General features: G+C 45.4%; 1 protein-coding gene across 5 annotated transcripts in view; it reads left to right on the top strand.

Moving 5' to 3' along the window:
• Window positions 1-18,591, top strand: part of LOC144162534 (uncharacterized) — a 584,817-nt gene that overhangs the window by 554,384 nt on the left and 11,842 nt on the right. For 2 of the 5 annotated variants that reach the window (XM_077693110.1, XM_077693108.1), the window contains 6 exons: window positions 85-357; window positions 6,914-6,937; window positions 9,983-10,087; window positions 11,471-11,601; window positions 15,455-15,537; window positions 17,363-17,414. In XM_077693110.1, coding sequence (XP_077549236.1) covers window positions 85-357; window positions 6,914-6,937; window positions 9,983-10,087; window positions 11,471-11,601; window positions 15,455-15,537; window positions 17,363-17,414 — 668 coding nt within the window. Of the gene's footprint in view, window positions 1-84; window positions 358-6,913; window positions 6,938-9,982; window positions 10,088-11,470; window positions 11,602-15,454; window positions 15,542-17,362; window positions 17,415-18,591 lie in introns of those variants that run through there. The other 3 variants (XM_077693109.1, XM_077693111.1, XM_077693112.1) reach the window with 3 other exon arrangements.

The raw sequence follows: 18,591 nt of genomic DNA, 5'->3' as shown, positions 1-18,591 counted from the left end.
GGGGCAAAGCAGTTTTTCTAGTAAACTTGTGTTTGCCTTCGCGGTCCTTTCGAAAAAGCCAACCGTCGTCCCCGTCGTGTGCAGAGACGCCGAGCGGGGGCACGCCGGACGCCGTGGACCCCATCTACCAGCTGCTGAAGCAGGCAGGCGACCTGGGCGGCAGCTCTCGGAGGGAGGGTCCCTCGTCGCGCCTGCTCGGAGGGGACGGAGGAGGGGGCGGAGGGGGCAGTAGCGCCTCGTCCAGCGTGGCGTCACTGCAGCAGCGGCGGCCCCGCTCCAACGCCTCCTCCTCCGCCTCCTCCTCCTCCTCGCACATGCTCACCGTTGCCTCACACCAGCACCACCCGTCCTCCTCCGGTGAGCACCCTCCCCCCTCCTCCCTCCGTCCCTCGTGGAAATCTGAGCTCTGCTTCCTTGCGGGTCGCCTCAAAATTTCGATGTGGGCGAGTTGGTAGTTACTACAGCGCAAGAAAATGAGGACGACAGAAGAAGGAACACGTACAACAATGTACCCAACTTACAAGTACAGTTTGTTGAAAAAATGAGGCTGCTTATATATGTGAACACCAAGAACCATGTGATTGCATTCAGTCTTTTCGCGAAAGCGATGTGGACAGAGCACTGCTAGATCACTTAAAGTTCTTGCGGAATGCAGGCAGTAAGCTTGAGTGCAGAGTCTATAAAACTTACTTTATCAGACGGGCGGGGGACAACTGTGTCAGTGCTCCTTCCGTGTCACTTTTGGAAAATGAATTTGGCTTTTTACAGATTTCACGTCGGATGACGTCACACGGTTCTCGGTGTTCACTTATAAAAGCAGCATAATTTTTTTAAACAAACACTACTTGGAAGTTCAGCTCCATGTTGTTGTGCGTGTTCCTTCTTCTTTCGTTCTCATTTCCTTGCGCCGTAGTAACTATCAAGCAGCTTGCCTCCTCAAACAAAATAATTTATGCAAACTACGTTGCATCATGAAAACCAGCACCTTCAGTCGGTTTCTGTAATTATACCTATCTCCATCTGCGAGGCACGTTTCAGTAGAAAGAAGCATAGTGAAACTACAATTGGCTGCTTGATTCACTTTCTCACTGATTCCCGTATCCCAGTTGAAATGCTGTGTGCCATTTTCATGCATGTTTGCAGAGTTCTTTCTTTATGACCGAGCTTTCACCATTGTCAGTGCTAAAAGTTCGAAACAAGCGCACAACAGCGTATTCTCCTTTGAATACGGCTTTTTTTCTTTTTGTCAAAAAGACGTATAACTTATAAAAAATAAAACATGCCCCAGGTGAAATATTCTTTCAGCGTGAAAGCAAAGATTTGTCGCGCAGAGTACTTTATCGCAATCCTCCAGTAATCCCAGACTGCTTTTTTCGTTGCGCGCTCTGCGATGGCATTATTCGTGTGTATGCTTGCTGCGCGCGTGTGTGCCAAGTCCCGTTCTCGGTGATGTGTTGCTGCTGCACAGTAGTGCCTGAAAAAAAAGATGCACATTACACCAAACTGGAGCCACTGAGTGTGTGTTCAGAGCCTCGCACCTTGCAAGTTAATTAAACGGGCCATGAAAAACGACTTTGTTTAATTTCAAAGTACAGTTGAACCCCTTTATAAGAGACACGTACTGGGGAGCAGCTTCTGTCTCTTATACGAGATGCCTCTTATAAGCAGGGAACCATGTTTTCACTTACTAATCAGACCCTAGTTCAATGTGGGCACCATATGACTAAAATAAGCTCAAAAGAATGCTGCAGCATGTTTCAAAAGATTCATTCTAATTTATGTTTGGCCCCCAGAATTTATGAAACAGTTCTGAATCTTTGTTTGCTTCATGACTGTATTTACACTGTTTTTTACAACTGATTCTACAGGCTTTTTTTACTTTCCCTGTTTGTGGAAGATGAATCGTAAATGTTGAGTTCACAAGCCTGATGAATAGCCAGAGCGCACAGCTTCTTCCGTTGTGTGCTCAGGCTATTCATTACGCTTGCAGGACTCAACATCTGCGATGCTTCTTGACTGGGAGCTACGCGAGTGGGAGAGCCCGCATGTGCGGTCGCGCTCCAATGGATGGCAGTGAGCTTCAACCACGTTTGTAAGTTGCATTTCCATTGGCAGGGCTTCTCATTGTCATTTCATAGCTGACTGAACCACTGTGTGTTTGCTGAAGTTATAATAAATAGCGACTGCAGGCGTCTGTCGTCCACCTGTGTTTCCACAATGGAAGCAACTGCAATTAGTGACTGGTGGCACTGCATCTGAAGTTAAAATGTCTGTTACGAGCGAGACTGCTGATTAAAGTTCAGGGATGACTTGTCCCTTATAACCAGCTGTCTTCTACATCCGATGTCTGTTATAAAAGAGGTCAATTTAATGGGAAAGATAGGGCAGCCAACCATGTGGGTGAATAGTGTCTCTTACACCCATTTGTCTCTTACATCCAGGTCTCTTATAACGAGGTTCAACTGTACTAGCCTCTGGAAACTCACTGAGCCCCACTCTAGGTGCAAAAGGCATTCTTTTAAAACACTGTTCTAAGACACCGGTCTTAAAACAACTTCTTTTAATTTTCAAGTAAACTTTGTGAAACTTAATTGTCAGTGTTGCTGCTTTTTTTCCCCCTGATTTCAAATATGCCCTTATTTTTTCAGTTGGTTAGTTCCCAAGATAATTAGAGATAATTATCCATTTTTGGAGTAACAATAAACGGAAAGTGTTGGTCATAAAACTGTAATCTTTATATTTTCCGATACTACGAGCCCCGGTGAATGCGATAAGAGAAGCGGCTTTTTGATGCATAGCTTGGAACTAATTTTACAGCTCATTAAACTTCGGTGTTTGATACGGGCACTCGAAATGGTTCCTTTCCACTGGGGCCACCAACTTTCCATTAGAAGCTATTAGGTACAAGTTTTATGTTAGAACTTTTCCAAGGGTGTGCATGAATTGGACCCACAGAATTTAACTCTGCCGAATGCAGCCAGCACACCTAGCTGTGTGGCTCTGAAGACTTCTGCTTCAGTGGCTCCAGCAGTGTCTTACCTGTCCTTGTCTTGGTGTCATGGGTGATGTGATGTTTTGTACTTGTCTACTCTGTGTCCTTTCACTTATGCTCAAGTGTGCACAACTACGGACTGCTTTAGCGTTTCCATTTTACCTAACGTGCATCGTTAGTGTTTAAAAATAGGCTGCCTGATGAAGGAGTTACATTAATTAAGCTGTCTTCTCATTGTTGGAGACAACTTTCCGAAATAGAAGTAGGAAGTGTAGCAGTACCATGTACATTCGAACTTGAAACAAGAATCGAACTCCAAACGCAAGAAAAGTGCTGCTGCTGTGCCTGCTTCTTTCGACGTTTTGCGAGTGGTAAAAAAATGTGGCCCAATTTTAGGTGATTTGACTCACTTGAACTTGAACTTTGCAGTTTAAACACTGGCTAAAAGACCGCTTTTGAGTTTAAAAGCCAGTCATTCTCACTAAAAAGAAAAAGGAAAAAATTCGTGCATTGTATGATTGAGGTGCATGGCTGTTTTGCTCATTTTTCATTAACTGCCGCAGTTTTACACCAGTGAGCTGTGCCAGCAGAAATTTTTGGGGACATCACCAGCCGCATATGGCAAGAGTTAAAAACAAATTGTTTAAATCCTCATTCAGACTGAAACCTCCCTGCGGGAGCATGCCAATTACTCTTCTCTCCTCCGATACAACTTGGACCCTCACTGACATGGAGGCAGTTGGTTTTGCACATGGATTTTCGTTTTTATTCTGCTGTGTTGTTAACTGCACTAGAAATGAGCAAAATGGCTTATGCTATCCAAGCAGTACAGTTGTGCACAAAGTCTACTCTGTGTGAAATGTGTGCGGCCAAGTTTCCCCATGTAGCCAACCAACATCAGGGCACAGCCGTGGCAGGCCGATCGTGTGATTTTTTTTTTAATTAAAGTTCGAAATTATTTCTTTAATTTATAAATTAAATTGCAATGAATGAGCCCAGCTCCATGAACCTTTAGAATTTCATATCCCCAGAAGGAGGAGGAGGAATAAATGTCCGTATGGAGCAGTAAGCCTCGGGGAAGAATCCTTATTCCAGGACCTCTTGATACCGTCCAGCTTCTTGGGCTCTCTTCACCCGCCAAAGATGACCGTCAGAGTCCAAGCTGGGCATGGAAGGTAGCAGTTCATTAGTGACATCGAAGGAAAACAATTAAATTGGATCGTTTACTCAGACACATTCCTCGTGCCATTTGTGCAAGCTCGTTCGGAGCGTGCAAATTTAGTAGCATTCCATCTGGCCTACCCATGTCCGCTGCCATTGAAGTAATTGAGGGTTTGATGAAAGCCCATGTGGGCAAGATAAGACATGTCGCAACAAAAACGACAGACCTTGGCCCAAAGAAGCTGCAGAAACTTAAAAAACAGACACTCGAGACGTTTTGGCTTTGCTATGGGAGCCCTTGTGAACATGGCTTCCGTAGTGAAGTGAAAATGTTTCTTGATTGTTTGTTTCTAAAGTGTTGGCAGTTTCTTTCGGTCCATGTCTGTTGTTTTTGTTGCATCACGCCTGCTGCCATTGTAGCTACGATACAGGTTGGCTGCTTCGCAGGGAAACGAGGCCGCAAGAGTTTCGGCGGCAACGTGTCGCAGTGTGCGTGTACTACCTGTACGTGCATCGTGATGTCCCGGCCTGTGGTCTTACACCCCTTGTTGTGTCTCTCTCTCTCTCTCTCTCCTCTCTGACACCTTCCTCTCCGATGGTTGAGGCGCCCCACGTTGCAAGAAGGGGGGCCCTATCCCTAAAAAGCGCAGCCCCAGCAAGGCGTCGAGTGTGGAGGGCGTAGGTTAATGTCCGCAGCATCTTCCGCGATCTTCAGCCTCACTTCTTCTCCTCCTCCTCCTCCTCCACGTCCCTTGTAAGAACACCCAATAGAAGGAGCCTTGTCAATCTCGCCTACGTCGCTGTTGTAGTTGGCCGGTAGTAGCGGATGGGTCGTAGTCGTGGCCGCCTTGAGCCCCCTGTACTCTTGGTTCTCCCCGCCCCCCATTTTAATTGGTTTCCTTCCGGGGCCGTGTGAGAAGAGTGGCTTGCGTCGTGGTTAATTAACACCAGGGCGCACCTGACGAGCCTATAGGTCTGTACAGAGAACAGATTTACACAATATACACCACTTGCAAAACTCCCCAGAGGCCCCATGCATTTAAAACTGGGCCGCGGTAGGCACTCCTGCACTAGAGGCAAACAAGGGCCAGCATGGGCAAGTTGACTAGCCTGCCCTCTAGCCTGCAAGTTGACTAGCCGGCAAGTTGACTAGCCTGTGGTCACAAAGTTGAGGTAGTATTCAAGTGCTTGCGGCTGCTACCGTAAATTGGTGAAAAAAGTCATTGAAACATAAGTAAATGGTACCCGTCTCAGTGTTTTCTATTTCAAAAAGCAAGTTTTATTCTATTAAGTTGTGCTGCTAAGCATATGTTTAGCAAAGTTTAAGTTTTTGTCCCCAGTACACCTGCCCCTTAACTTCAACGAAGGAGGGGTGCATGCAACGCCCGTGTTCTGATGCGGAGTTTCACAACTGGTGTAGTATATTGATAAACTCTGGGTGCAGGATATGTCAGTGTAGCAACTTGGCTGAACAGTCTTGTTAGTCGCGCACATCTGAAATCCAGAACTGACACAGCCGTCCTGTTATTTTTATTTTTTTCATGCGCATGCGAGTGAATATAAGTTTTTCAAAGCTAGCACGAACCACAAAACATGGTGTAAAAATCTAAAGGCGTTCTTGAAAATGATAGTTTGGTTCTGAGGGGTAATTAAAGATTATTCATACGAACCACCGAATTTCTGAACCAGGTTTCAGTTTCCCACGTAGTGCCCAACATACCAATGATTAAGGCCTTATTTTGCAACTCTTAATGAACGATGCGCCACTCTTCTCGCACAACTCGCGGTGTTCCTTTTTGTCGCCCCATCAGAGCCATAGTGCTTGCATCCTGTGTGGCTACCGAGTGCTTCTAGAGGCAGACGCGTCTCTGCAAGGTTGTGGGGCTTACTGCTGTGTCTGTTTATAGTTTGCGTAGCGGCGTCAGAAACGGCGGCGCAGTGCACTCGTTTGCAAGCGGACGGGAGTGTGGTCAACTGCAGACACGACCCAACCCATGCCAGCCAGTTTAGTGGAAGGGGAAGGGGGGAGGGCGAAAAAGACAAGAGAGGCTTCTCTGTTTCTTGTCACCTCTTTTTCTGCACCCTTCGTCTTTCCTGTGGGAAACCTCCCCCTGCGTTGCATTGCACATGCCTGGTTGCTGTTGTTGTCAGCCGCACACTGCATGGCGTGTCTTGTTGCATGACGGCATTTGTTTTTGTTTTGTCTGCGAGTGTCTTTTGCGTGTGTGAAAATGTCCCTGTGTGATTTGCAGAGAAGTGTGAAATTCTGGTGCTGTTTTTTCAAGCTCACCGGGTGACAAGGTATATATTGAATGCGGTGATTTAAAGTGTTCTAAGCATCAATTCTGACCATGTGAAGGCCAGTGCCAAAGTCGCGCCTAGATTCAAGCAAAGTAAAGCTTGTAACTCCTGCTCTTGTTCAGTGCAGATGAAGCATTTGCGTGCTGTTTCTTTCAGCTTTTCTAGTAATTTTCGTATGTGCGGATTAGTATCAGTGCCTAAACTTTTTAAATTTAAACCCCATAAAACCTTTTCTTAGCCTAATCGTCTAGGGCTTTTTCACCTTTGCTTAGCCTAAGATGTCCTTTTCTTTTTGCAACGTCGAAAAAGAAAAAACGTCCTGTGCATCTATCGACTGAGTCCTACAAAGCGTTCTAAGCGCTCTTGCGCTAACCTAAGTCCTGAATTGTGGATTTCCCCTCGTAATTGACCCTCTCTCGCTGCCTGTTTTTTCCCTTTCACGCGGACTCTTTGCAAAAGCCCGTTGGAGACAGATAGTATCAGGTAGTGTGGTGTGTGACCGTGTCGTCTGTCTCGTCACTTCTGCCTGCTGTCCTGTCCTGTCCCACATTCATCGTCCATGTCAGATTCGTGCCCATTCACTGACGCTGTACCTAAACTGCCTCTAAGTTCAGTTATTGTCAGCAAGGCTTTGATGTGTGAAGAGGGCCATACATATAACTGCTTCTCGTAAAGCGGGAACTTCGAAGAGGCACCGCTTTTTGCCATTTTCAGGCACTGATAAACCGACAACCTTTCCCCAACAGCATGCGTACAGCATTGTGTCCCAAAACAAAAGCACTAACTTCTTTATTTGTTGGCCTTCAGTGAGTGCACTCAGTGAATGCGATTTAAACTCTCGATTTCTTCCTATGGTTGTTTACCATACCTGTGAATGTTTATCGAGCCCGATTAAGGGGGCTCGCTGGTCTTAAACCAAAAAAGTCTATTTCTGCAGTTATGATGATGAAAATTGGGGGACATACGTAGTTTTTCATTCTGACTATACACAACAAGGAATAAAAACACTGACCAAAAAACGTATTTCGTGAAATAAATAAAAAAAAGTAAAAATAAAACCCGACCCAACCCGGCCAGACAGGCTTCCGTCCAACCATAGACTTCGTTCTTATTATAGATATAAAATTTGCTTTTCTGTAAAACGACTATATTTTTCAAATATAATTGGATTTTTACATTTGATTTTTTGACGGCTTCTGTAAAAGAACTGCTGGAGGGATGCAGCTGAACAAGGTACCAGTGAGCTGTGCACAAATCAAGGAGTGCAATAAGGCTAACATTATCATTTTTTCTGGTCTGTAGCAGAAGTTTCGACCGTTTGAAGTTTGGACCTGGATTGTGGGAGCCAGAAAAACCATTAAATACGGCTGTTGAGCAAGTTGGTGCATTATTATTGAAAAATAGAGCGCGACTTGGACAATGACAGCAAGAAGAATGATAAGACAACAAGCGCTTTATGTCGTTGTCCAAGTCGTGCTCTATTCTTCAATCAGAAAAACTAGTTTTGCATTCCAGGCCCAGACTTGAAACCATCATAACTTCTGCTACAGACCAGATAGGATGATAACGTTAGTCTTACTGCACTCCTTGATTTGTGCACAGTTCAGTGGTACCTTTTTCAGCTGCATCACTCCAGCAGTTTTCTAACAAAAGCTGTCATAAAATCAAAAATACAAATCCTAATAAATTTGAATGTAGCCGTTTTACACAAAAACAAATTTTGTATCTTCAATCAGAATGAAAAACTACAAATGTCCCCCAATTCTCATCATCATAACTTCAAAAATGAAGTTTTTCATCGAAGACCCATGTGCCCCCTTAGGGTAATAAGATGAATAAACGATAACCTGAGGTATAGTTATGGTCGGTTTTCTGTCTTGCAGTCATAATTTTCGCAATGTCCCTGTCAGCAAAAACATCAAGCATTCGTGCCTGTTTTCTTCAGAAGGGGGAACCTTTGTCTGCACTCAGATTTAGTTGAGTTACTGCACACGAGGATCATCGGTGCATGTGAAATCTATCTTCGTGTCGTTTTAGCCGAGGAGCCACAATTACAAATACACAGCCAGGTTTTTTTGGTCTCATTTTATCACCTCTAGGGGTGCAAATACTACTTCTGGCTGCTGGGTTAATTGAAACATAATTCCTATGGTGCTAGCAGCACGTATCAACTCATGAAGTCAAAGTACATCAAACTTTCACTAGTTCAACTTTGTAGCGGGGATCCACTAAGAAATTCAGTCAAAGTTAAGCGGAAAGTCAATTTGACCAGTCAAGTTCGACTGCAGTTGTTATCAGTAGGGAGACCAGCCTTTGAAGTGCATGCCACAAAATTGATCCTGCATCCTACAGGACCTCGTAAAGTACAAGTAGCATTGTTGAGGGCCCTGGAAGAAATATTTCAGGCGCAGAATTGAAGTCAATGAAACAACTGACCCAGCAGCAACTAAGACAAGCACCGCATCAAGCGATGAATTGCTTCAAAAGTGGGGAAGGTGCAGGGGAGGCTTTTTATCCGAGCCTGGCTGTGGCATTGCGGCAACTGCGTTTTATTCGCACCACTGCGAGCATCAGTTCACGCAAAATTCCCCACACATGACACAGCGCCCCAACATGAAGTCATGAAATTCACATTTGTCTCCACGGGCATGTTGCAAAGAAGCAGCTTCTCTTAAATACCGCTGAAAATGCCGCGCTGCGCTCATGAGTTTACCAGTACCTTTGCGACTATGAGACGATATTGTACATATCACACATCATGAAATGATCGAGAACTGAGAAACAACTCATGCGAGATGGCTTGTGCAGTCAGTCAATGAAAGGTCGTTTATTAGGATTCCTTTTTGGTGCCAGACTTCTGCAGGAGACTTGTCAGCAGTACCTGCTTGTTTAGTGCTTGTTCCACAGGGTACAAGTGTTGATTATCTGTGTGGTGTATGTGTGCTGCAAGCAAGTAGCTGCTGCTGTTTAGTGGCTAGTAGTGGCGCTTGGATTACAGTGGAGGCAGCACTAAAGACTCTCGCTACGTCTCCCTCCATTCAGTGTCCCATACTTTCGAGGCACAGAGGCAACAAAAAGTTTCATGTTTGGGGCGGTTATCGTGTGGGTACATACTTAACTGGTCATCGTTTCAGCTCTTGCCATCCCTGACCAAATTTTCCTCCTTTTGTAATTGAAAAGCCACTTTGTCCGCTACATAAGTACCCTATACACAGTCAGCTGCTGAGATGAAGTGGAGCAAATCTTTACAAAAATGATTTCCGCTAATTATTGCCGATCATGTGTAGTTTTAAGGCTGACTGAAACGCCTCTCAGGCCAATCTCTGGGCGTTTGCGAAGGTCTTTGTGCTGCCTCCTACACTGCTGCTTGCTCGTATAGCTTGCGGCTCGCATAGTGTGCGCTGCCGACTCCAGACCATCTCTCCCATCTGCTTGTGGCCAGTAGAGCTGAGCAGGGGAAACCTTTCTCCCTTTTCTTCCCCCCCGCTTCTTTGTCGTCGTAACCGGAACCCGGCGGTGGCAACACAGCACCTCACAGCCCCCAGCGCAAGAAGCTGTCTCTCCGTATGAAGAGCCTCTCCCTGGACAGCCCTGAGTCGAACGAGCATGTCCACCGTCGACGCCAACTCACAGGTGTTTGGGGCTGCCTCAGGGCCTCGTCTTATTCCCTCCGCTGTTCCTTTTCTTCTCCTCCTTTGCCCCCCCTGCGTTTGCGTTTCTTTTGGTGCGTGCACGTTTTTCCCTCATTGCTTTCTTAATAACCTGCACCTATGGGCGTTCCACTCTGTAGGCTGGCTTTTTCAGCTGCTGGTCTTTAAGGGCTCCAGTCCTGTATTGGCGCACCACTTTTTCCTCGCTTATGTCTGGCCTCAGTCATTTTATTTCTGGTTTCAAGCACCTGTCTTGATTTGAGCTTTGCGGCGCTAGTGGCATTATTGTTCAGCAAACGGGGATGCATGTACATCAGTGCCTGCTGGGATCATTGCTTCCAAGTTGGGGGGGCAACTTTCATTCGTGTCTGCTACAGACAGGTGGCGCCCTCTGTCGGCGCAAAGATGAAACGCTTGAGTGGTGTGTGTTTTGTTTTTGCTCTGATAGAGACGTCTCACCAGTCCATGCAGACGCATTCTTGTCATGCTAGCACTGTAGCTGCCCACAATCGACAAGAGTGCAATTTTTTTTTGTGGCAGAATATCTAAGTGCTGATCTTGGTGTGAGACAAAATAGACCTCATGCAACCTTTGTGCAACGCCAGAGAAAAAACGCAAAAAAAATATTTTGGAGTGCTTATAATCATGCCGCTTCACCGCGTGCTTTTCCTCTTTTTTTTTTTTTGTGCTCTACGCACGCATGTTTACCTCGCCTTTTCCTAGTTGTGTGGCAGTTTTCTTTCCTCCTGCAGTTTGCTAGCTAGGTTTTGCACAGTTTTGCTTTGTTGGAGGAATGGTAGCGCGACCTTTTGAAGAAGACTTTCTGAAGTTGCTTTCGCTCACTAACCAAGCACCGCTGTAGCACTAAATGTCTATAGTTGAGCTGTGCATATCGGCTAGAAGTGCCTCCTGGCTGCTTGCTGGCTTGAATGTGCGGGCACATGTTGGTGCACTGGCCCCAGCCTGTTTTCACATCAGATAATCATTTCGGAAGAAGGGGAAGGCCAATGTAGCTCGATTGACGGAAGAAAGGAGGGAATTTGAAGCAAAGAGTGGACCCGGGCAACGCAGGACGCAGCGTGTAGAGGTCGATGGGGGAGGCCCTCGTCTTGCACTGGACCCAAATATGCTGCTGTTGTTGTTGATGATGATGATGATGATATGCAAGCTGAGCAGGGACGCCACTGTTGCTCCCTGCCCCACGAGCAGTGCAGATCAAAGGTCAATGAGGGAGAAAGCACATCACCCACGAAAGTGTGCGGGTTGGCTGTGTGGTGACAACGATATGCTGCTGCTTATGATGATTATGATGATGATGGTGGTGGTGATGACGATGACCTGTTGCGTGGGTTCGTGTTCCCCTCAGCCCCCCAGAGCCCGGTGCACAATCGGCGGCAGCTCCTGAGCGCCAAGTCGGTGCGAATGAGTTCGGTCGATCTGCCCGACGACAACGAGAAGTCGCTGAGCAGCGCCTCTACTTCCCCGTGCCCGTCCCCCGTGAGTCGCTGCTCTCGCTCTCGGTTGCTGAGTTTGGCCACTTCTCCTGCAGAAGGCTAGGAAGCGTGGCGAGTTGGATGCTGTTCATCATAAAAACAACAGTGCACAAACTAGAGAGGACAAAAAAGCAAAAACAAGACGCAGTGCAAGCTCGTATCTCTTTGTGCTCTTGTCCTGCTTAGCCTGTGTGCTGTTGTTTCTACACTTCTCCGAGGCAGATTTTGAGTACAACAGGCTGGCAATGTCTGGCCTACCGTCTTTTCTGGTCGGTAAGTCACACTTTTGTACAAGTCACACCTCCCTCAAAACGGCAGTTTTCCAGGGAAAAAAAATGTGTATAAGTCACACCGGTGTATAAGACGCACCGGTGTAGAAAACGCACTTGTTAATCAAGTAAACTCATGGAGGATCAGTTCGTTAGAAAGTGCGGCGAAAGTACATGGTTCCAGCAGCCGCCGCCGCCTCTGATCGCATTCCCCAGTAAGCAGCGCTAGACACGTGCATCTACCATCCAAAGACTATATAGACAGAGCCAACTTTGCAAAAATGGTTTTTTGATACACACAGATGGCATGTGCTTACAGACAACATTTAGGCAAAACCATTGAAGCCTTTTTCCTCCAACTCCCTAACAAATAATTCATTCATTTAGACCATAGAGCTGTGTCTCTCATTGTGCGTTGACATCACACACACACGGGCACCTTTATTCCATACATAAGTTGAACCGGTGTATCAGGAGCACCATATAAAAATTTCAGAAAAAAAAAATGTGATTTGTACACCGGAAAGTACGGTAAATGGCTCTTGTCTAGCCGAGTAAATAGAGTGGTGTGTACCACTGTGCAACACCTCCCTCTCTCGCTCCTCATCCTTCTAACCACACTGCTGTGAGTACACCACCACCCAGGCTCCTCAAGGCTCGGTCTAGAACACTGCAGGGTTTGCTTCCATGTTCTGCAAAGCCCAGAGAGATGACTCTGAAGTTTATACTCCTGAGGTGTGCAGCTCATGGTTGTACCATATGTTTGCATGTAATATGTTTGCTCATGTTTGCTCACCAGCTTGCTTGTGCTGGTGCACATGAAAGCGTCAGTGACAATCAAATGGTGGGGAACACCTTTGAGACAGGGTGTAACTTTTGAAACTTTATTGGCTGTCCACAATTGTGGACAGCCAGTAAAGTTGAGAAAACAATTGGTTGAAAAAAACAATTGGAGGTCCATTTAAACCTGCCGAAAACACAATCTGTTCAATTTGAACCATTTGAAACTGCAAATGGTTCCATTTGGCCCAATTGTGTTTTGGGCAGGTACAGTCAGGCCTCCAATTATTTTTTTCAACTGGGGTGGCTTGCTGTATGGTTATGGGAGAAAGGTGATGCGCTCTCTAACACAATTAAGAAGTTTGGCGACCGTGTAATGGTGCATTTGTTATCGTGAGTAAATGTGCTGTAATTGCATACTACATACAGTCCAACCCACTTATAACAATACCGGTTATAACGATATATTGCATATAACAATGAACAGTTATGGCATTGTCAACTTTGGTATATGCTAGTATATGGTAAAGTAAACCGCCTATAACAATGGTCGTTTTCCTCATTATTGGTTATAACAGTTGAGCGTGACAGTGTGAGCCTACGTAAGGTATACTATTTGGAGATCTGTGAGAGATCTTGCATGCATGGTGTGTGACAAGCATGACTTTTTAAGCATGAAATAAGTTGCGACATTTTCTATCCTTCTAACACTCGGAAAAGGTTGGTGCCTTTTATGTAGCCATGCTGTCCCTGAAGGGGGAAACTTCTGACTGTCCCTCTTTTCCTGCTGTCAGCTGGCCCAGGAAATAAGCGAGGCAGGGTGTGCCTCTTCAACACTGTCTAGATTAAAATAAAGCTATGTAAAGGGGATCTTCTAGGCTACTGTTGATTACCGATGTTAAAAAAGGCAGAAAACAATGCCATTTTAGTAATATGCATTCTGCCAATCGTTATGAAGAAAAACTGCCAAGAATTTGATGAGGATACTTCCTCCTACGTGAAAGACAGTAGACTTTCCTAGGGGCCCTGTCGAGTCAGTTGGCACACACGTGGCTGTGCCGTACGTACATTTCAGTTTTGTAAATAGTGGGTGAAAACCCCCAAGCGTTTAGTTTTTCTGATCAGCCCTATTATAGTAACAATTACTGGTTATAACAATGGCTTTTTTTGTGGCACTTTAATAGTGGTATAAGTGGGTTACACTGCAGTTCTTTTTTTTTTAATGAAAACTGAGAGGTTGCTTTACACGGTCAGTTGTGCAGGAAATAAGGGCATGCTTTTTATCTCCGTGGCCTCAACACGAGAGGATGTGAGTTTCAGGCAGGGGTGGGCTATACACGCAGAAACATGGCATTTCCCAGTCACCCTTGCTTTGCCGCCAAAGGCATGTATGGCAGCAAAAGGCAAACAGCCCATGTAACGCAAAATTACGGAGGACACCTATACACACCAACGAACTCTGCTAATTGGAGTTTGAATTGTCCTTTCTTAGTTCGCCAAGAAAAGAGACTAATTGGCACAGGCACCCCAAATAAAGCACGCTGTTCTAATGACTGATTTTTTTATTGACGAGACGTGTGATGGTTTAAACAAAAGGGCAATATCCTTAGCACCTGTACACGGTGAATGTGTTGTGTACAAAAATAATGAAAACGAGAGGCGTGCAAACGACGTCTGTCACGCTCGGATAAATGCACCACATGAGGCACTCTCCGTCTACTTGTCCCAAGTCGAGAGGAACTGTCTCACCATCGTGGAGTGTGATCACTTGACACCCGCCATGGTTTTTGCCCATGTCAAGCACTTCCACTATTCCTTTCAATAGCATGTCTTTGTGCCTAACAACACGGTTGTGTGAATGAAAAAGAAAAAAAGACGCATGTGTCATTCCTGCACTGTTTGCAGTGCGCTGCTAAATGAGAGAGAGGGTTAGAGTGAGCGCGTGTGAATGCAGTGTTTGATGCTTATTGCTGCAAGATGGGGGTCGGAATCGAGAGCAAGTTTGCGGTTTAAGGGTCTGAAAACAACTTTTAGTTTTCAAGTAGACTTTGTGAAACTTGTCAGGCTTGCTGTTTTTTTCCCCACTGATTTCAAATATGCCATCACTTTTTTTTTTCAGTTGGTCAATTAGTTCCCAAGATAATCAGAGATAATTACTATTAGTCATTTTTGGAGGAACAATAGGCAAAACAGTGCTGGTCATAGCACTGTAATCTTTGTATTTTCCAATACTATGAACCCTGGTGAATGCAATAAGAGAATCGGTCTTTTGATGCATCGCTTGGAACGTTTTTTACAGCTCATTACACTTTGGTGTTTGAAATGGGTGTTCAGAATGGTTCCTTGCCACTGGGGCCACCAAAGTTTAATGAGCTGTAAAATTAGTTCCAAGCGATGCATCAAAAAACTGCTTCGATTATTGCATTCACCAGGGTTCATAGTATTGGAAAATATAAAGATTACAGTTTATGACCAGCACTGTTTTGTCTGTTTGACCAAAAATTGCTAATTATCTCTAATTATCTTGGGAACTAATTGACCAACTAAAAAAATAATGGCATATTTAAAATCAGTGGGAAGAAAGCAGCACGGCTGACAAGTTTCACAAAGTTTACTTGAAAATTAAAAGAAATTGCTTTTAAGACCAGTGTCCCCCTTTAAAAGAAGGTATAAGACAGACAACCACTCGATTCAGTCGATGCCTATGCCTCGACCTCCGTGAGCAATCCTGAGAGCCTGAATTTTTCCAGCTCGTGTTTAGTCCTTGCTGTTCCGTTTGGCCAAAGCCCATTGTGGCGCCCTGTGCAGAAACCCCACCGCCTGCTGCCGACCAACATCTACGTGGTGCTGTACAACTTCCGGAGTCGACATCAGGATGAGCTCGACCTCAAGTGAGTGGGCCCGATCTCCCTGGCTGTTCTGGCGATTTCCCCGCACGTCTCGTTCTGGCTGTCTGCACAATTCGTGCTCAGTAGAAGGTCCCTCCGTGTGACTGTAAATTGAGAAGCCCTCATGCTTCTTTATTCAAACACAAAAGAAACGCTTGAGGGTGCATTCTACACTGACTGAAAGCACAGTGCAAACAGCTGGGCTAGCACACATTGACGAAGGCACTGCTGGCATGCTAATATATAGGTGGTATTCAGTGAAAAGTTTAGCTGTCAATTTCCTCACTTGGCAACACCGGAAACGGCCACGGAAATGGTTGAAGCACCACAGTCATTGTGCGGCTTGTGCCACTGCACCCGCACGCCGAAAAAGAAAAAAAAAAACGGCATGCGTCGTCTGCTACATTTCAACCCGATTCTCAATGGTGGTGTCAACGGAGTTGTTATTAATCGCACTCACATTGGGGTCGAGGCATTCTTTTGCGTTCGGTGGGGTGGAGCTTGCAACGTCCAACCCATATCATGTGCTTAGCACCACAGCGTTAATACTACCTTAGCACGGACAGGTACCGCCATCCTGCGGAGCCCGGCGTAACCAGGGACGGTGCACTCACATGGTTGCCTGCATGCGTGCCTCGCCAGTGAATATAAGCTATACACACATTCAAGGTCAGAATGTAGAAATGACAAATTATATCTACCCACAATGTCTGCGTATGTGTCCATGTACAACCATGTACACATGTGCATTTCTGTTAATGCAGCTGAAACACATGCATGGAATTCGATGTAATGGTAGAGTGCCTGCATCCTACACCAATTTTTGCAGCATGGTTACATCTAGCCTATCTATCTGTCGCTATCTATCTATCTATCTATCTATCTATCTATCTATCTATCTATCTATCTATCTATCTGCCGCTAACTATCTGTCGCTAGTGTGGAATACCCTTAGTTCAGCTAAGCCAAAATTTTGCAATGTTTACCTCTACATTGTAAAAAGACGAGGTAACCTCATTTCGCACTCTATTCATGTTTGGTTCCTCATGCCTGTAACCCCCAACTGCTTAGCTTTTGACGATGCCTGTCAATGCTTCAGATGAGGCCTATCATTGATCCCTACATCCCTACACCATAGTGGTTATAAGTCCTAGGTACTTAAATCTCTTCCTCTGAATATTAAGGGGCCATTAAAACAAAAAGCAGCTTTGTTCAATTTGAAGGAACTAACCTTTGGTAGCTCACTGAGTTGTTGCGAAACTTGTTTTTTAACCCAAAGAATGCGAGAAATATTGAAAAAACTGTCAAATTTCGCACTGCAGTGGCGTGTTATGGACAGCAGTGATGTCATATTTTTTACCGTGTTAAAGTGGTATACGATGAAAAATAACTAGAAAAACCACTACGAATCGCCATGTCACGTTTGCTGGCGTTTCATGTCAGCAGCCTCTAATGGCACAGACAAGATTTCGTGACGTCATAGAGAAATCGCTTGAAAGTTGCTGGGGAGGTGCCACTCCCTCCTGTGTTTTCCTGAATACCTAGCTTAGTTGTCTGAGGTGTGCGACGAAATCGGTGCCAGTGTGATCGGGGCAAAGCAGTGGATTTAATGAACCAAACTTGCATTCTTCTTTGTGGCCCCTCGAAGGCACGAATACTTGAGGGGAACGCAATGTGGATTGGATTGACTTTACTCGAAGCGTGAACGCAGCTTGTTGCGCTTCGAAGTTTTGTGGCATTCAAAGAGAATCGCTGAACGTACTGCTTCGCGACATGTGCACGATCACTTTTCAAAGGTTGCCTTCTTCACGCGTGCTGCTCCTTTCAGGGCTGGTGATACGGTGACTGTGATTGATACCACAGACCCAGATTGGTGGCAGGTGAGCGCCTCAGTGCTTTTCTTGGCCCACGCTTGCGACGAGAATTGTTTGCCATGGGTGGCTGCCTGCGTGTACAGCCGTCCAGTCGCAGGAGCGCTGTTATTGGTGGGACTCAGTATGCACCTGTTGTGAAACTCCCCATAGATGCCACATATCGAAAGCCAGTCCATGGTCGGCAAGCATGGCGCAAGCACAGTTCACTGGTCTGCCATCAGGAAGTTGAAGCAGTACTTGCGAGTGCTTGCAGCCGCTGCCGTAAGTCATAAAAGGAGAAACTGCAAAAACACAAATAAACGGCACATAATTTAGAGTTTCCCGATCTTAAGGCTGGGGCACATTGGTCGTTGATCAAAAGCTTTATTTTTATAGTTGTGATGATAAAAGTTGGGGGCCGTATGCAGTTTTTCATTCTGATTGTAGATATAAAGTTTGTTTTTGTGTAAAATCAAATTTATTTGGATTTTGATATTCGATTTTTTTGACAGCCTTTTGTAAAAGAACTGCTGGAGGGATGCAGTTGAGCAAGGCACCAGTGAACTGTGCAGAAATCAAGGGGTGCAATAAGGCTAACATTGTCATTCTATCTGGTCTGTAGCAGAAGTTACGAGCATTTGAAGTTAGGGCTTGGAAGATCGCGACCAGAAAAACAGCTTTTTCCTTCCAAGCTCAAACTTCAAACGATTGTAACTTCTGCTACAGACCAGATGGAATGACAATGTTAGCCTTATTGCACCCCTTGATTTCTGCACAGTTCACTGGTGCCTTGTTCAACTGCATCCCTCCAGCAGTTCTTTTACAAAGGCTGTCAAAAAATCGAACATCAAAATCCAAATAAATTTGAATATAACCGTTTTACAAAAATTTCGTATCGACAACCAGGACAAAAAACTGCACACGTCCCCCAATTTTGCTTATCATAACTGTAAAAACAAACTTTTGTGGTTTAATACCAGCGCGCCCTCTTAAAGGCAAGTTTTACTTCATTAGGCTGCGTTGATGAGCAAATGTCTATCCCTGTCCAGTTTTTGTGCCCAGCTAGGTGCCAAAGTGCACTGGCCCCCCTGGCTTCAACGTAGCGCGGGTGTCTGCGTGGCCCAGACTCCCAAGCAGAGCTCGGCCACAACCGGTGCATACTGAAAAAGCGCCCTAGCTGTGTCGTCATCATCACCTGCCCCCC

Source organism: Haemaphysalis longicornis, unplaced genomic scaffold (genome assembly GCF_048455015.1).
Source record: "Haemaphysalis longicornis isolate Haplotype H1 unplaced genomic scaffold, Haemaphysalis longicornis Haplotype H1 scaffold_12, whole genome shotgun sequence".
Classification (NCBI taxonomy): domain Eukaryota; kingdom Metazoa; phylum Arthropoda; class Arachnida; order Ixodida; family Ixodidae; genus Haemaphysalis; species Haemaphysalis longicornis.
Note: the sequence above shows the minus strand (reverse complement) of the source record. Positions and strands in the feature narration are given on the sequence as shown.